General features: G+C 43.9%; 1 protein-coding gene and 1 long non-coding RNA gene across 6 annotated transcripts in view; one reads left to right on the top strand and one right to left on the bottom strand.

The window, feature by feature from the left end:
- UNC5C (unc-5 netrin receptor C) overlaps positions 1–19,648 on the bottom strand; it is a 246,336-nt gene that overhangs the window by 38,709 nt on the left and 187,979 nt on the right. For 4 of the 5 annotated variants that reach the window (XM_027455666.3, XM_027455667.3, XM_038178357.2 and 1 more), the window contains exons 5-7: positions 9,250–9,430; positions 7,339–7,506; positions 5,912–6,076 (exon numbers count right to left, since the gene is read on the bottom strand). In XM_027455666.3, coding sequence (XP_027311467.1) covers positions 5,912–6,076; positions 7,339–7,506; positions 9,250–9,430 — 514 coding nt within the window. Of the gene's footprint in view, positions 1–5,911; positions 6,077–7,338; positions 7,507–9,249; positions 9,431–16,160; positions 16,336–19,648 lie in introns of those variants that run through there. The other variant, XM_038178359.2, reaches the window with a different exon arrangement.
- Positions 50–16,193, top strand: LOC106018585 (uncharacterized). The gene is made up of 4 exons (XR_005265412.2): positions 50–208; positions 7,864–7,950; positions 10,229–12,799; positions 13,082–16,193. It is a non-coding gene; the product is annotated as an uncharacterized lncRNA (long non-coding RNA).

Here is a 19,648-nt window from a genome sequence, read left to right as displayed (position 1 = left end):
AGTTACAGGGAGAGCTGAAAGAAGGACACGGAGTGGCCCTGAAGAGGGGGTGCATGGCAAACAGCGTGGTGAAGGAAGGGACAGATGGAAGGCATCTTGAAGAGGGGGACCAAAACTGTTATGCCTGATGGAAAAAAAGGCTTGTGGAATTATCCAAATGGATGTTCAATGATGTACCAAAATCCTTGGTAGGTCTGTAAGCTCACAGGTAAAGTAACTTGTATTCTCTGGCTTTCTGGCTTATTTCCCAAACTATAGAAACTTCTTTCCCTAACATGAGGTTTCATTTAAGTATGCTGCCAATGTTTTTGTTAGTCCTTTAAGTTGCATACAGATTTAGAAACAGAGAGCTCTGAGTTTTACTCCTGATCCTGTCACTGACTCCCTGATGAGCCTTGGGCTGCTTGTGTAACCTCACACCTGACACCCTGCCAGGAATACAAAAATCATCACATCTACCCATCTTTGTACACAGTGAGGAAAATATAAACACTGATTACAGTCACTGACTGTATTTTTTTCCATGATGAAGTTAATGTATCAGGTAAATTTTATTGTAAGCTTGTGCTTTTCTTTCAAGAAGGAGCACGGGAAGAATAAAAGAAAAAAAAAAAAAAAAAAACAACAACAAAACAATAGGGAAATAAGGATAAAAGTATGGGTGGATGAGGTTTGGGTTTTTTTCTTTTCTGCCCGGCTATAATATTCTTGAATTAGTTGAGATTTTTCAAAACAGACTAGAAATCTTAGAGCACTTGCCTTACATTAAAATTAATGGGGAGGGGACTCTTTCTGAAGTGACTGGGGTAAGAAACAGAGATTTTGGTGTCCTGGGTTCTGCTTGTGGCTCTGCACTTCTGTTTTCTCTCAAAGCTTTTATCTGCTTTGAGCAGAAGCTTTTCTAGGCAAGAACTCTCACTAGGCAGTTGCAGAGGGCCCAGAGTGTAGACACTTCTCAGCTAGGGATTTCTCATGTTGCTACAGTAAAAATAAATAGGAGTTGTAAGTCTGAGATGTATGCATAAACTCCCTTGGCTGCTACACCATTACATAGTAGTTGGGTTAAAAATAGAATAGCACATCTCTTTATTAATATCAAATAACAATATTGTAGAAAACTTCCTCTAGGAACAGACGAGATGCGTTATTTGAATGAACAGAACTCCCCCTGCAAGGGCTCAGCACAACGGGCCAGGTGGATATATCATTATGCTGACAGACTGAACGTATTATAAGTTCCCTCTTGACCCACATGCTCTTAATAAAAGGTTTTATTTCATTCCTCTGCACACACAGGCTTCTGTTGCAATCTCCCTTGAGAGAGCTTTGCTTACCTCCCGGAGCCTGAAAAACATTCCCCTGCTCTTTGCACACTAATCTGCTCTGGAGGACCAGAGGTCCTCATCAAACTGCTCTGCTCTGTAATTCCTCGCTGAATGCCTGCTTTCAAAACAAGCCAAAAAGGGAAACGAATGCTTATCCCATCAGAAGGTTCTGGCATGTTAAATTAAACAAGCAGGGCATGTGCAGAATATATATGTTTCAGGAAGAAAGAAATGTTAGTATCAGGTTAACCTTGCTTTCTACTTAAAACCTGTGTATAAACAACACGAGACTGGAAAATGGTAGTAGTTAACCATTTAGCACACCAGCAGGACAATTTGCATCTTCTTCATGTGCTTAAGTCACTACTGTTGTAAGAGGAACCTTACCCTGCCTTTCAGACAAAGATTACAAAGGATTTGGCAACTAAAGAAGTAACAGAGGCAACTAAAAGAAGCATCACTCTCGACTAGTAGGCAGCCTTTTTCAACATGAAATGTTAAAATAGGTCCGATAACAGCATCTTCGCCATGCTATAGCTGCCTTTTCTCAAGTGGTGTATCCAACACTTAGATCACCCATACTGACAGGTGAAGATGGTTTCGAATCTTTTCTTCCATTCTTTAATTGACAGTAGCCAGCCTCAACCTTTTCATGCTAATTTATTTAAATCCAAAGGAAAAGCCCACATTGGATCTGATTACACTTGACCAGTGGAAATTTCCTTTTAGCTCTATTAAATGATGGGTTTGTACTTCGTATTACGAGATGGTATAAAGTGAACAGTTTTTACTACACAGAACAACAGCACTATTTACGGAACTATATATTCTATAGTCCTCAAGTGGCATGTGCTTCTTCAGTATTACCTTGCTGCTGTAAGACAGCTAACGCTGTTTTGAAAGAAAATTGAAAGCGCAGCTTAGCCAGCCTTTTATGAAAAGCCATAGTGGTTTGTGAAAGCTGAGAGCGAGCTGAGGAAGGGACACTGGTTATCTACTGACCATGCTGGTGCCAACTCGTCCATCAGAGGCATGATTTCAGAAAAGACATGCTTTACTAGAATGGACAGGCACCATGCTCATGTCTACAGGCTTTCTTATTTATTTATTCAGGACAGGGAAAAAAGAGACTTGAACACTGTCACTTCAGATCCTCAGCAGAGAGGATGTAGGTGACATGCTCTGAGCATGGACATGCCTGATACAGCAGCTAATATGTTTGATCTTAGCCAATGTGATCCCCAGAAGGGAACTGTTTGTGCTGAAACGCAAGCCAGCCATGCAGTGCTGTGCTTGCTTGGTGTCTGCACAGAACACCCACAAGTCATTAAACAGGATGAGGAGAGGGCTAATTGCAGCAATCCAGCATATAGAGATCCCCTGTGAGATGCAGTGTGTGCCTTTAAAAGTGTTGCTCATTGCACCAAAGTATTTACCGCAGTTCGCAGACTTCAAATGGAAAATAATGCAACTGTGGAGGCAATAATGCAACTAGTGGGGGTGGTAACCAGCCAATTCTTCCTACACCTACAGCATATTTTGTTCCAGAAGATCGTACTAATGCTATTATGGGAATTACAAAATTGTTATAACAGGACCTGCTAGGCAATATTGTGTATTTGGAAACTTAAAATAGTAATGACCGCCCTAAATTTTCACTAGAGCTGCTTTTCTTCTTCAGTTCAGCCTTCTGCCTCTCTGCAGGCTCTCTAGTTTAATGACTGTTCATCCTTTCATGTTAACAGAAAAATACTAACTACTGAATAAGGGAGTGTATGTGTGTACTAGCAAGATCATTAATCTGAATAAATGTGACAGCAGAGTTGCACGAGAAATGCCACAGTTAGTGGTAAGCACAAACTGAAGCTTTGGGTGTAAAATACTGTAATTACAAGGGATGGAGAATGCTCCACAGTTTTTATCCCCACAGAAATCGATAGTGGTGCAGACTGCTGCTCTTTGCTGGAGCAGGGGCAGTCTGATGAAAGAGCTTATTGATTTATCCAGCTGATGCTACCATAGTGAATAATAGACTGGAAAAGAAAGGGCTTGCAAATTAGACTCATTCAGCCCAGTGTTTTCCAGGATATCTTTTATATACAGCTCTATAGAGATATATGTTTACAAGTGAGTTTTTGTCAAAGCAACAGCCTAGTGGTTAGAGAGGGCATCTACTAATTCTTTGATCCCAGCTACATCTCCACAGCGTGAGAGCTAACCTTCAAGCTGGCACTAAATTCTGACACTGATGAGGAAGCACCAGGGCACTTAGGGGCAGGATTTGGCCGTGGGGCAGGTCAGCAGCCAGCCAGCACAGCTCCTGGAGGGCTATGGCCACAGAGGGCAGGTGGCTGTGGCTCTACTTGTGCCACAGGGGACCCACAAGCATGAAGGTTTTGAAGTCTGCGGTGGATCCAGAGATCCCCAAACTGGGGGAGATACCAGCTCCAGGACAGCCCTCGCCAGCCTCAGATAATGTGGAAAGATACGTGGTGTTTTAGGAATGAAAAGAGTTCTGTGTTCACTCTTAGCTTAGCGGGCAGATCTGCTATGAATCCAGACCCACACCAGAAAAAATGCAAAGTGGTCAGAATGGCTTTGCATAAACTGCAAGGGAGAATGAAAGTAAGAAAGAAAGAGAGGGAATGGCAGGCACGCTGCCATAAAGTACAGCAAATCAATCTTCTCAGCAGTGATGGATCAGGGAGCAGGACTGTAAGTTTTACAGGTGTATGAAGCCCCACGAGTATAAAGACACCATTAAAACACTGCCATTAAATTCCAACACTGAAAGATGATCACAGCCCCTGGAGCCAAGCGGGTCAATATGTGACTGTATATTTTTCATTACCATTTTTTATATACATATATATGAAGCAGAATAAGATTCACTATAGCCTCACCCTCTCTCCCACTGCAGATCTCTGCTTTATACTCAGCATCCACTTTCACAAATAAAATGCAATATACCATCAACAGATAAATGAGATCCCTACAGGGCTTTTATTCTGCTGTACCATTATATCTATTCTTCCACCAGATTTCTGCTTAAATGGCTCTCTTTATGCACATACACAAAGATGACATACACCTGTCTAAATATAAACTGATAGTAAAGAGCTCTTCTGTAGAGGGGATGTATCTTTTCTTCCTAATTTACCATAATGACTTATTCATACCACTGGAGCTAGGGGGTATGCTAGCTTCCTCACTATAAAAGTCACAAAGGTGTTTTATAATAAGATGTGGCTGGATTTTTTTTTCTTATCTTTAGAAAATAAAAAGAGAGGAGCTCTGAATCTTTCTATCTTCCCCATAAAAACAAACATTGAAGAATTATAGTTTTTTTTATACTGTTGACATTGACTAGTAGTTTTTAACATGATGAAAGTGTTTGTGCAAGCCACAGTGGAAAAGTGGTTTTTGTACATCTGGAAACCTCAAAGCAAAATGCTGTGACATAGGCTAGCTTGAGAGATTGCCACCAGGACAGTAGCACCTACGCAGCACTTATTCAAGAGGTAAACCTATTCAGTAGTTAATGGACTCACTTTGGTGACATTTTGACTATTTCAGTCACATGTAACCTGTCGGAGAGCACAAAAATTCCTGACTCCTGTTTCATGGAAAAACTAAAAGCATTTTATCATCTGGACACGTAGATACTGGATGGTGACAACCACAACTCTTTGTGCAATGAAGAGCTGAGGCTCAACAGAGAAGGAAGAAGTGCGATGTACTGCAGAGAGACAGGATGACTGTTATTGTGCTCAGGCTATTTTTCTAACAAAATGCTAAAGGAAGTTCAATGCACCAGCAGAAAGGAGTGTCTTCATTTTTATGATGGGATGGGAAAGACTAGTTCTTTGTAAACAAACGTCAGAATCACAGTACTGGCTCCAAGGGAAGACTTCAAGAAAATGATTCACCTCCACAGGCTCAAAGATCTTGTGTGCCACAATTGAATATCTGACTTGAGGAAGGGAAGAACATTTTCTTGCGGGGGATCAACTTTTATTCTAGATATTGCTAGCCAGTATGGGCTGTTGGCAAGTTTGTGTATGACAGGTGGGGAAGAACAGCACAAAGAGCTTTCCTGTATTTTTCCACTTAAGCATCTCTTCATGGGCCAAGGACAAATGAGGTTCAGAACACAACGGTTTATGACCTGCAGCTATAAAGTAGGGAATAGAAAGGGATCGTAAGCACCATTCTTGTTAAAGGCTTGGGTTTATAATGCAGGAGCCGAAATGGTTACATAGACTGCTTCCCTTTGTGGTCCAGGTGCGCGTGTACCTTTTTCTGCCATTCGTGTGCCATCTTTTCCCCAGATCTTATCTCACAGTGAGTGACAGAGCTCTGCACCTCCCCAGGACAAACACCACCTGGGCAGCACAGTTACGCAGCATCACAAATGGGTTGCTGCTGTCTGTTTGGAGCCACATCACTGATAATACTATTAATCTCCTAATAACAGGATGACACAGCAGCTCCAACTAGCAGGAGACATTTAATAACAAAACACCTAGCAGGTTTTCCACAGCCACATATTTCCCAGACCCCGGAGCCGGCATGGCAGCACTTACCCTGCATGCAGAGCCCGTCCGTGCAGTTCTTGGACTGCAGCACCAGCCCCTCGCAGTCCTTCCCCCCGTTCTTCGGCGCTGGGGCCGTGCACTCCCTCCGGCGCCAGTGGGTGCACTCCGTGCCGCACGTGGACCACTTGCTCCAGGACGTCCACTTGCCATCCACTGAGATGAGGAAAGGATATGAGGCATTAGGAGGATAACCCAAACTACAGCTTTCGGCCATCCCAGCAGTGCTGGAAACCCTAAGTCATACCAATACCTGACCAAGAATGGAGCCAGCTTCTATTTTTACAAGTCATGTTTCTGCCCCAGACCCATTTCTACTCTTTCCCCTCCCTTTTTAGAAACTTGTCAGCAGTTTACATGCACTCAAAGTGTATGAGAAGACAAGCATCAAGTTGGCAATCTGTGATTTTTTTTTTTTTTTAACACAGATGTTAAAAATTAAACTTGGCCGGAAGTTCTTCTCTGCTAGGAAGATATTTAATGTTAAATATTTTATATTAAAAGAAATATCTAAAGGCACTGATGTATTTCACATGAGTAAAATCAGGAATATATTTAGCACCTTTCTAAATCCTGCAATTGATTTTCAAAAGTAAAAAGTGAAATAGCCAAAGAACTAATTATGAAATTATTTCAGTGATGGAGACTCCTGAGCCAGGAGTCTGTCACCTCAAATAAGAACCAGCAAGGAAATTTTCAGCTCTTTTCATCCACCCAGACCCAGATTTGGATAGCCAAGCTTCAAAAGCTGAAGATGACCTTATTCAAACAGTAATGCCATTGGTTTCAGTGGGGCTGCTGACACAGGAGGACACTGGATGATAGGACAGATGGTAGGATGTTGTCATGGAAAAGCCACCAACTACCTTGTGTCCCCTGAAACAATTTTGTATTTTTTAGACGGTTACATTTAAATCCCTTTTTAAGGGCATGAACATAGATCTCTTTCTAGTATAAATGTCTTTGTATCTGAAGTCAGGTAAATATGCCCCAAATTTGTCATCTGCAGCCAGATGTCTCTCAAATGGTCCACTTGCTGCGACAGCTGGACTGAACAGACATTGCAAATATATTTACATCACAGTCACTTTCTGTACTCAAATTTCAGTCCTCTTCCAGAGCTTTCAACCTTTATCTCCCACAGTCTGAAGCTCTGAATGTTCTCCAAATCCCCCAGATTACCAGGGCTGAGACAGCATTGCAAGCTGCATGCAAAAGTGGGACCAAATCCCCTGCTGCTTGATGTAATGTGCTCACTATTTTATCTATTTACATAACATAATTTCATACTCATTTACTGAAATGTTGGATTTATTAATAAAGAGAAGGAGGCTTTTCTAAGTAGCAGTCCTCTCCTGGACTGACTAGTTTAGAAAATATATATACATATCTAGGGCTAAGTTCTGTTCATACTGAACCTGGACACAGGGTGGTGCAAGCTATTTTCTGAACGCTTTGGCCCTCGCAGAAGGCACCGCCGTTGAGTGGGGCAGGGTTGGTGCATGTCCTGGTGCGCTTCTGAAAGCCTCTCCCGCATCTGCTGTTGCACACTGACCACTCCGTCCAGGTAGACCAGCCACCATTCACTGAAAAGCAAGAGGCAAGAGTGTGACAGCACATGAAATTCATCTGGGAGATAACCTGTACTGCAGCTCGTTCTTGGATGTACCCATCATCTGTGCACACTGACACACCTGTGCTTCGAACAGGAAGAGAAGGAACTGATAATTTCCCTCTCCTTCCTTTCTAGAGGGTGATTTCAGGATGTCAGGGCAACTTCATTCACCCTTCTATAAAATAGCTGGTGCATATGAATGTACCAGCACCACTCTGACAGATATTTAAGATGCTCAGAGTGAACTTAGACTAAATTTTTATTTTTTGGCTTTGGGAAGATGTTTATCTTTGGGAAGAAATTTATGCTGACTTCCTTTTCCACCCAGTTTCAGGATGCATGGATGGTTGCCAAGACCTGGATGGATGGATGAAGGGGGAGCCATGTTGCTCTATTTAATAATGCCATCATCAGGGTATGGGTAACATATTGACTGTTCAGACTCCCCAGCCCCCAAATGTCTGTGAAACAACATAAGCCTTAAGCAGCTCTAGTAGCAAAAGCCATACAAATGACTGCTCCCCTACACATGTCTCTTGACTGCACTGTTCAAAAAAAATACTGTATGCGAATGAGGAAGAGTTGCAGCATGCCTACATCTCTCTGCATTCATCACAGTTACAAAACGCAGTGCTATTGCAAGGTCCATCCCTCAATATCACAAACACTGCTAATCAACTCAATTCAGCCGGTTTTCTATAAAAACTGAACTAAAAGGCCCTCATTGTAACTTCAGGGAAGCAACTGCTCACAATTAAATCTAACTGCTACCCTGAATATGAAATGAATATTAGGGATAATCATAGGGATTTCTTCCTACTTGTCTATCCTATAATTAAGCTGATTGTAAGGAACACCAGGACAGTCAGCTGGCGCGTTGTCAGAGCAGGTTTTGTTCTGCTGGATACCCCAGCTTGGGAGGCATTGAGGCAATGATTTTTTGGGGGCAATGGCTCAGGCTGGTGGGGCAGAGCAAGGCTGGAGGAGACCCCAGGAAAGCATCTGGTCCAGCCCCTCCCCAGCCAAAGCAAGGCCAACCTCAATACTAGATCGGGGCTGTGGAGGCAGATACAGAATAACGTTAACTGATGCTTCATGCTCCCTTGATGTTTATTTTTAAGCCAGATTGTGTGACTGTGAACTGTAGCCCCAGAGTGCTTTCCTAATTTGCCCTTAGACATCACAGCACGCTTTGGTAGTAGACAGAAAAAAAAGAAGCATAAGCAGATGAGTGATTCTGCTGAGCTCCAACACCAGTACCTGGAAGCACAAACTTCCTTTTGGTTTTACTCTTATTTCTGAAAAACGTCACCAAGAAAATGAAATGCATGGGTAGAAGGCAATGTCTCGGTAGAAAGCAATGTCTCGGATGCTCTTGCTGGAGGAAACGCCCCATGGTTATTTGCTGGCATGTGTTAAGGCAAGGGAAGCACCTGCTCTCTCTTCAACCAGACAACCAGCATTTGTGTAGGTGCCTGGTCCCCCTTTAACACTGTCCTCTGTCACCAAAAAGCCAAGCCATCAGGCCTGTCCTGAGTGTTTCCAGTACTGAGCTCTGACTGCAGCTCCTGTACGTGGCTGCAAGTCCCCAGGCAGCCCAGGAGGACCAGTCTGGTCACGGACTGCAGTAAAAGTTACACACAGGCATCTTCCATCTCTAGGAGTGTCCTTCCTGAGCATCCACCCTCATGCAGCAGGACAAGGCATCACTCACCGTACACGATCACAGTCGCTGTAGTGCTTTTCCTTTTGGCCACGATGTTTTTGGCGACACAGGTGTAGTTGGCTGTGTCAGAAAGCCGGGCTTGCTTGATGATCAGGTTGTGATCAATGGTGATGTAAAAATTTCGGTCTTCCACGGGATCAATCACCTCTTCGTTCTTCAGCCACTCCACCTGGGGTTTGCAAAGGGTGGGAGGGGAGGCAGCGAGTCAGCACGCAGTCACACCACAACAAGCACAGTACCTGTGATTTTTATGCTCATCCCAGAGAGCTCTATGAGTCAAGTCGCACTATGAAGGACTCACCTGTTGCATGCTGCCAGCTGAAATAAAACACCGTGGCAGCAACATGGGAGAGCAGCACTCACACCTGTCTTTCCATTAAGCCCTCTTCCCTCCCACCTTTCCACCCAATACTTGCCGTGCCTTGCCTGCAAAATATCAGTGCCTGTTCAAAGTGCAGAGCTGCTGGGTAGAGAGAAATAGCTGAGCTATGCCTCGGAGTCTGAGGCACAAATGTGGAATACGATACCTTGGGACTATATCTACAAGGAGAAAATTCTCTTATACTATTGGTAACCCTAAAGCAGCCCAGGTCTCACCTGTCCTTTTCTACATCTTAACTAATAATGCAGTAACCCGGTACGTACCTGCACAGGGTCTGCCACAGGGAGACCCTATGCCAGAGTAGGTCACGCTAACAGACTGCAGACACATCAATATTTTTCAGTCTACGTGCACTCACACGTACTTGCATGATATTGTTTTGCTGCAGTGAGGGTTGAACGAAACAGAGATAGTTACCAAGGAAATAGGGACTTACAAAGCCTACATCAGTGCTTAGCTATCTCCTTTCTTTATTTAAGCCATGTATATATGTATTAATAAAGCGTTATTTCCTTGGTTATACAGAAAAATATTTCACATATGTTTTTAAATTCTGACAATGTTCCTTTTATTGCCTTCCTAAAGAAACACCTTATTATACCCCAGCTGACTGCTGCGAGCCACCCTAATGTAATTTGGCTGGAACCTAGTAGCTTGCTTTCCTTTGAACCGGGCATGCTCTGAAGGAAGGGACCGGCGCCCTGGATGGATCAAAGCAGGGCCTTCATGTCACTGGATCATTTCAGCTTGTGCCCAGAGTTAATGAAAGGAAGGAAAATATAAACAAAATCAGCCCGCTGGGCCCGAGAGGTGCTAACTGCCAAGACCTGCTTTTGCAAAGCCCGCTTTGATGCACTGCCTGAGCATTCGCATATCCCGAAATCAACCCAAAACTCGTGATGTAAAATGGGCTGTAGGAATGGACAGGAAACAGGGGAGGAAGAAAAAGACATAAAATTTGAAGCTGTGTTTCTATCGCTGCAGCATTCACATTTTATCTGCCCTGGAAGATGCAAGCTCTTAGTGAATAACCTGGTTTTCCTTGCCAGGGTGGCTGAAATTGTTCTTCCTCCTTTCCTGAATCTGAACTGCTCTCAGGTATAATCAAGACAGACAGATTCTTGTTCAGTCAATGGCAACGTCTAGCTCCTTGCTCACCCACAGGTCAAGTCTGCATGCATCTGAGACTAAAAAACAAGCCAGCAGCTCGCCTCTCCTCCAGCGGAAGGCCGCTCCTTAACCCCTGCCTCTCACACAAACCAAATGTCTTTCTTGTTTTCCCATACCATTATTTGTTTCTGGGACAGAGTGCAGCCTTGTACTAGGACTCCAGAAGATGCTACACGCACTGCCAGGGCTGTGTGCCCCCTCCACATCCACCAACCCTTTTTATGTGCTCTGCACGATGAGGACACTGGGACATCAGTCGGGACAGGACCACGCTTACACCATGGTCTGAGGCTCAGTTCAACATTTTCCTGTTATGCTCACGCAAGTATATACACCAGCACCCTTGCCACTACCCGAAGGCTCTGTACTCAGTAAATACCATCACTCTGCAACACTCCCTCTCTCTCTCCACAAAAGCACAGGCATGCATATTCAGCCTGGGTCTCAGCTGATTAGACAAAATTAAAGCTATGAGCATTAAATTCCCTTTCATCCCTGCAAGAAAACTGAAGAGGATATGAAAATAAGAGTTGCCAATATCAGGAAAAAAAAAAAAAGCTCTACATAATTCAGTATACTGCCTCTGGCTCTTCATCAAATCGCTTGGGAAAAAGATCCTTTTCACCTAATGGCTTACAGAATTTGTTAACAATAAAACATTAAGCTTGCAGAACAACAGGATGTCTTTTTTCTTTTTTTTTTCTCTGAAAAATCTGTTTTGCCAGTACATCAGTACTGTGTGCGTGTGTCTAAACCCCGTCTCTTTTGCTAGACACTTCTTTAACTCATCTAATTCCTTCTTCTTCTGGGTATCTGGGTTTTCATGATGCCACAAGTCTGTTCACGTAGCAAAATATCATGAAATCTGACGGGAGGAACTGAAGAAAAGATGGCTGAGATGACACGAGAAGGGAGACTCCTTTCATACCACATCAGTATAAAGAGCAACGCGAAAAGAGCACACCACTCCAGCACTAATTAGCTCTTATGTTTTGTTTTCTCCTTCAGTCCTTGTACAAATGTTACCTAATTAAAATACACTACAACATGTAAATGAGAATTTTGTTAGTATATATTTGCAGTTACCAATGGACTAATTTTTTTTTCCTGGAGCTGCTCGCTCACTGGCTGCAGTGCCCAGCACTGCTGGACCTCAGTCCAGAGCCAGATTTGTTTCTTGAGTAACCAGAACTGGTGAGAGCAGGGCTGTTTTGCCATGTGTATGGGAACCGATCCGGTGTCAAACACAAAACAGGAGAGAGCAGAGCGGAGTGAGACAGTGTGATTTACGAGTGACAAGTATGCAAACTGGTATTACCGAAGTTAAAAGCGACGATCTCTTTTGATGCCGTGTCATTCCCCAAGGTGCAGCCCCCTCACTGAAGCAGGTTGTTAACCCAGTCAATGCAGAAACTCATCCTGATTCTAATTCAGCTGCCTGCAAGATGGTGGCTGGTGCCCTGGGGGAGTCGTGCTGCTCACACAAGACCAGAGGAGCACCAGACACGTGTGTGCTGGAGATCTGTACCCCTCTGGGTGAGCAGACTGAGACGCAGCAGGATACCCATGGACATTTTGAGGTCCACAAGACGCCTGTCTTCAGGGTTTGGCCAAATCCTGCTCTTGTGTCTCTAGTTTTCAGTGTCTTCCCTGAAGAAGACATTTCTAGAGTAGACTGTCACGAAGGATGGGGTAAGTGCTCTGTCCTGGCAATGCCAGCTATGGAAAATTACAACGCTCAACTGGCTTTTCACACACACCAGCCCTGCAGAACAAAGCCAGCAGGAGATTCCTCCTCCTATGTTTATTTTCCCAATGAAGACATTTTTATTTATTAAACACCTGCAGGCTGACCAGCAAGAGAAGGACCCTCTGCAATGGTGTGACTGCAACTTCTGACCCGCAGCAACTGCAGAGGCTAAAAGAGGGCAAGTGGGGAGCACAACTGGATCCTGCTAGCGGCTGGCCAGAGCTGCTCAGCCCTCTGTGAGTACCTTGCACGGGCACATGGCTCCTGCCAGCTGCGACAACACTGCACGTAGCTGCTGCTGCTGTGAGGCCCTGCCGTCCCTGTGACTGGCTGAGGAGACGCACAGCCTGACACGGCTCTAATTTAGAGCAGCATACCTTGTAGTGTGTTTCTTTTTTTTTTTTTTTCCTCCTGTCATCCCACTCCCTGGTGAGAGACAGATGTGTTGTCTCTAATTATTCGCTGATTGGTATCGGGAGATACATTAACATAATTGGCACATTTGTTCTAATTAACAGAGGGAACCTGCCACATGCCACCCGACATGAAAAGCATGAGAGCGAGAGCAGAAAACCCACAGCCACCGGGACAGCGGCACCTCGGAGCTGTGGCCAGAGCCGAGCTGCTGCACGATGCTCCCAGCAGCAGCGTGAAATAACACAGCAAAGACTGAGACGTGCAAAGCAGGGCCAGGCTCCTGCGAAGGCTAAACGAACACAGAGAACATAAATCACATCAGCGATTACATACGTGGGAAAACCTATTACGGAGGCTAATTGCTGACACAAATTTAGCCGTGCCGAGTTGCTAGCATTACCAGGTACTTAAGTCTCTTGGCACACTTGTGTATGCGTGACTGTTTTAGAAGCTGGTGGAGCAGAAGCACAGCTGTTCTGAGATGAAGGATGGAAATGGGATGTTTTTTCTCTGGTTGTTCCTTACACCTCTCACCATCTCAAGGAAATTCAGCAGGGTGCAAGTCCTGGATCCTGCTCTCTCCCCCACACCATCCTGCCCCAGTCTCATCCTCAGAGCTGAGAGCACCTGCCAAAAACAGCAAGCCTTCTGCCCCTGCAGGCACAGGCAAAACCCTCCAACACCCAGGAGGGCAGTTCTCCAGAACAAACAAGATGCAAATGGCTGGGAGCAGTGAGAGATTTGCCTCCGTAAAAGATGAGCTAGGATCCCAGGATGTGAAACGATTGCAACCCTGCCTTCCCCATGCCTTTCCAGAACTGCAGGACTGCATTCGAACTCATCTCCCAGCTGCGCTGGTGTTTCAGGTCATGTTCCCTACGTGTGGCAGTAAGAATAAAACATTTGTGAAGCTAACTACTGATTTGGACAGAGTACAAGATACCCAAGTGAGGCTGAGAAAACTCTAGCAGTTTTTGTATACGCTATCGAGCCAACAGCTATTTCAGGTATATTGAGACTCGAGTGCCTCTTTGAAGAATGTTATTTGACTTTTGGATCTGGTTTCAAACATACACTTTCATCCCAGCAATGAGATGATGCTGTCCTTCGCATGCTAGTTGCTGGAAATACATTTCTGTACCTGCCTTTTTATATTTTTATTTTTTTAAAGCAACAACAACAAAAAAAGGAAAAAAAAATAGCCTCCAAAGAGGCTGAGATTACAGAAATGAGAGATTGCAAAATACATCTTGAGAATGAGATGGCAAATGCAAACTGCAGTGACATTTTGTTCAGTTGTTCTTTGCTTCTTTTGTTTCTGCTGCCAATATGGGGAATTTGTGTTCCTGCTGTGGAAGCACTTCCTTAATTGCACATACACCCAGCCTGCTGCCTGAGTACCGAAATCTATACAGGGGGCTCATACAGCTGCTGGAAGTCTCTGGCCCTATTACAGCTTCGCTTTGTGCGCAATGGGGAAGTAAAGCCTCACAGAGGAAACTTCCAAGGCTGAGGAGGACAGCATCTCTCAGGTAATTGCAGGTGCAGAACTTTGTGTCATGGAGCTATAAATTCAAATATTGTGGCATCATGAACTGAAACCCATGGTGGATGCCCTGTGGCCCACAAAAGATGCTATGCTCCTTTTCCTGCTTGGAACAAAGGGTTAGGATGAAGGTGCTACAGCTCATGTGTGTTGGTTGGCATTTTTGGCAGCTGGACTCCACAAATCCCAAAGCAACTGGGGATTTTCTGTTTGGAAACCATTTCAAACGGGTTATTTGTTTGGAAACTGCTTTAAAGGGGTTATCAGTGTGAAGTCTGTGGTACTTCGAATATGCCCGTGATGGGGAGGATAGATAGGAGGAGGTATATGCTTTTCACAATCATTAAATTCAACAAGGGAAAAGGTTGTTGAGGGTAACTGCAGTCCCTAAGTCCCTTTCCTGTCCCCTAAAAACTTGTCACATGAACAACTCCCCTTACTGATTCTGAAGGTATAAAGGATTTTGTTCAGCCAGGGAGCACACTATTGAAAGAAGAACATCAGCTCTAGAAGCACCTGGAAATTCCTGAGCAAAACCCAACAAAGCCTGATCAAACAACTCTTGAGTGACAGCTAATGTTTGTGCTCTACAGACCAAATTTTGAAAGCACCTCTCTTAAAACGTGGAAGCATCATAGTTCTTTACACCTAAAGCAGCACTAAACCTGAACAGGCTACTGCCAGAAGACCTGGCCGAAGCAAAAACTACTGCTGTGAATGCTGGTGAGAACTCAAGCTCCACAAACTGCTGTCAGAGGTGACTCTCACACTTCAGGCACTGTGAGGACTTGGCTATAGGAGCTGGGATTCTTTTGTCAAAGTAGAGCCTGATGGAGTAATGCTGTATGTGTATAGAGTAGTATCTCCAGGATGTGAAGCTACCTTCTCAAAGGGAGCAGTTTGGAGGTACGCTCGTCTACCTCATCAAAAATGCTGCCAAAATCTATATCCCATGTTGTATATCGTCCAAAAAAATGCGTATAATGGAAAACACTACTTTTTCTGAGTACAGTATGAGAAGGATAGGGAGTTAGTGTTAGCTAAACTAGTACCCCAGAGCCACCTTCACCACAAAAAGAAAGCCATAGAGAGACGTTTGCAGGGTATCTGTCACCAGTCATGCAGAACATTGCAATATCTTATGTAGGAACTAGAAACCTGACTGTTCTCCAGTCCCACAGACCATCTTTGCTTGTGGTGAGATTTAAGCAAACAACAGCTTAACTCACTGAGGAGCAAGCACTGCCCTCACTTGCAGTGGTGTCAGTGGAACTGCACTAGAAAGGAAAAGGACAGGTTTAGAAATCACAGAAAACTCAGGTCTCAAAAAACTCAGTCCTGCCTGAAGAGCTACAGATCTCGGCAGGGGATTCTGCACCACAGAGATGAACCAGTAGGAAACACTAGGGCTCCTTTGCGCCATGGAGCTTATTCACCTCCCTGCTCCTCTCTGACTCAGGACAGTCAATGTAGGAGCTGGGCATCAATCTGTTGTGCCAGCAACACTGAACCATGGACATAAACCTCCCATCAATCAGCATCCACCCTCGAGGCTTTGGGTAAATAAACCTTAATCAGTCCTGGGAGCTATAACAGCTGCTTTGAGCTTCTGGAGTGCGTTTTTCCCCTCTTACCACATAATTTGATCCAGGAGAAGCAACGTGCATCACACCCCAGCAGCAGAGATAAGCATGGAGCACCAATGGTTGAAGCCTCTAGTGGAATTTGGTAGCAAAAGAGAGAAGAAGAGTTGTGCTCCTCCCACAGATGAACCCATGTCCCCCTTCCTCATCTTCCTCCTGCTGACACCTGAAGGCATTCAGCTGTGTGCTGCAAGGCACTGCAAAGGGCAGTGCTGCCTCCCAGCTAATTAGTATTTGTGCCCGCAAACTGCTCCCCTCCCTTTCTCTTTAAGCTCATTTTCCTGCTGGGAATATAAACTCTGTCTCAGTGACACACACCTGCATGGCAATGCATACACATGAACTTCCAATTAAGGGACAACTGCAGCAAAATATATGCGTCTCTCATGAAAGGAGGCAAACAGCAGTCGTATTAATAATCAATTAGATGGAGAAGCCACCTGATGCTGCCTATTTAAAGAAGACTCCAGCTTCCACCAGGTTTTCCCCATGCAACGACAGCTCAATGGAGCCTGTGTCACAGTCATCTTGACTCAGCAAAACACCTCGGTCTGCCTCTTGACAGAGGGATGCTTTCCTCCTTGTGCTAATTCCTCATTAGAGACGTGGATGTGGATACATACTATGTCATGTTTTAAACTCAAATGGGTCACCAAACTGCATGCTGCACCCTGCTCTCCAGTTAAACTCCTCCGTGAAACACTTCAATTATAATTAAAGAAGCAATTATCCCCCTGGTGAAGGTGCAGCAAATCACACATTTCAATGCAGAAGTTTGTCTAGCGGCTTATGGCATATTAACCAATCTTACATCTCATTGATGCTTTGATCTATATACTATCTCAGTGACCTAATTTGCTGTGACTCGGTGTCTCTGACTGTATTTTACCATGTGCAATATGATGCTGGCATTTTTCAAAGAACAAATTAAATGAAATAGGGGATTAATTGCTAATAATTTTGTCATTCCTGTTGGAGCACTGCAAAATGGGATTCTTCCTGGCTTCATCAGGGCTGGAGACCACAGAGAAGCTGATCTGATTTTCCTAGTGACCAAGCAAACCCTCTGCTTCTTACTTTGTCCCAAGTGAACAAGCAGGATGTACTTTGATTTGACCTCAGGACGTGAGGTTGGTGTAGTTTAACACGTACCCTTCTATTCTTCTTCTATTTGGATCTTGAAGTTGCTTTTCAGTGGCCATGATCTGAGCCTACACTAATGCTCATCATGTCCTAGTGCATCTGAGGGACTGGTAAGTGCTGCTTTAAAAGCTTTGCCTGCCCAGCTCAATCTTTGTCCTTCTTGCCCTCTCGAGCAGCTGAATGCTGCTATGTGCTTCAGCCTTTCAATAACAAGAACTGCTCCAGCATTGATCCATAACAGCTCGACACAGTTAACTGCAATTAAATATGCTGGCAATTATAGGACTAAATTCCCTCGCTACCAAAAGGAGAAAACAATTTATCCCTAAGTGTGGTTGTTCCCACCACTTGGAAACACCAGGAGAAATAAATAAATAAATTTAATTGATTAATAAGAATTAAATAATAATAATAATAATAATAATAAAAACAACAACAAAGCAAACAAACAAACAAAAAAAACAAGTGGAAGACTTCAGGACTCTGGACTCCAGCATGATGTCACATTGAATGTGTATTTTGTACAGTTTCAGTGTAATCTTTTCTTCCCTCTTTGTTGCTAAAGCCAGTGACCGCTGCAGAAGCCAGTAAGTCAAAAAAAAAAAAACAAACAAACAACAACACCAAAACACAACATAGTGCACAGAGTGGGAAGAGTCTGAGATACATGGTCACTAAAGCATTTGGAAATACTGCTGATAGCTGCAGCATTTATCATACCCTACTCTACCTGGAGCCAAACCAGACTTTCTCCAATGTGCAAAAAAGCCTCAGCCTGCTGCCTGCCTTCTCCCAAGTCCCTTCTTACTTAGTTACCTGTGCCACCATATCAGAAACTTCTCTGAACAAATAAATGAAGTCTTAAACAAAGAACTCATTCATCTCTAAATTAAAATAATCATGTAATCCTTCAACCCACCAAGTTACCTTTCATCTTGCCATTTTTTTAAATTTATCTTACCAGCTTCACCAAGTGGCTGCAATAAAGTGTCACATTAAGGTATTCATATTCATTAGTGTTCAGGTCTTTGTTCTTTTAATAGTGTTGGAAAGAATCTACAAAGAGGCTGTATTAGGCGGCTGTCCAATCTGGGTGTTTGATCTCCTCCCGACTTCAAAAGTCAGAAGAGAAAAAAAAATACAACATTGAGAATGGCTCTTTTGAATGTCAGATGGGGAGTATATGATTTCGGAGCCTGCCAAGTGTTAATTGGTGTCTGCCCTGACCACGGTACAAATAAGATTCAGAGCCTGTTAGTGTAGAGTCATGAATCTCTGCTATTGACAAAGTAAGCCAGCATACTTGGAGGCAGAAAAAAGTGCAATTATTATGAAAGCAGCTCACAGGGGATCTTTTCAGAGATCACTTCCTTGGGAGATGTTGTACTAGGAAGCAGACATGGCTAGTGCGGCACATTTTTTTTGCCTTTACAGCTGCTTGGTGGAAGGAGGACAGATATAATTTGACATAAGAATAACAATTGCAAGTACTAATGGTTCGTGCAGAATTTTTCATAACAGCAGAGAGAGCTCTCCTTCCACATAGCATGCTAAATCATGCTCTTTGGGTCCTGGCCACCTGACCAGGCATTATAGACCTTTCCATGGGAATACCTGTGCTCACCGACAACATTTCGGAGGTGCTTGTAACACCATACTCAAAAAAACTACCTGTTATGACCAGTCTCAGTTTCTAGCAAAGGTAAACATCTGCACCTCCAGAATAGCCTATCCTATTTCAAATACTCATCAAGGCACAATGGCAAATTGATTTGATGTAAAGGAGCATCTGAAAGGAAAAAATAATGCTGATAAGTTCTTGGGGAAAGCCAACTGATTAATATTGAGGTTGTCAGCAGGCTGGCTCAGCAGACCTAAATGCTCTTTACAGTTTTGGGAATCTTAAAGGCAAAAGAAAACAGCCTAAGGAAAAAGGAAAGAGGAGAAATCTTCTATGCTAATTATTCCCTCTAATGTTTGTGGACACTTTTCTGCAGTTCCAACCAAACCTGAACTTGGGGAGGTAACACTTAAAGTTTTGTCTCCTGAGAAATCAGTCATCAGCACTGAGTGACAACCAGTTTGCTACTTAGCCACGACAGCCTAACTTAGCCTAATGCAAATTGGCAACAGTTCCTTCTCTGTGCGGCGGAGGAAGGCCGAGGAGAATTCAGATAGGGGAATTACCATCATTAACAATCAATTTTTCTCTTAACAGCAGAAGCAAATTTAGGATTTCAGTGCTCCCCTGGGACTCAGAAACCCCCCTCCTGTGAGCAATGAGCCGAAGCCATTTTCGGCTGGAGCCACCACTGCACTTAGGCAGAGCAACGTGC

This window comes from Anas platyrhynchos, chromosome 4 (genome assembly GCF_047663525.1).
Source record: "Anas platyrhynchos isolate ZD024472 breed Pekin duck chromosome 4, IASCAAS_PekinDuck_T2T, whole genome shotgun sequence".
Lineage (NCBI taxonomy): Eukaryota > Metazoa > Chordata > Aves > Anseriformes > Anatidae > Anas > Anas platyrhynchos.
The sequence above is the reverse complement of the archived record's forward strand: the minus strand, read 5'-3'. Positions and strand labels throughout refer to the sequence as shown.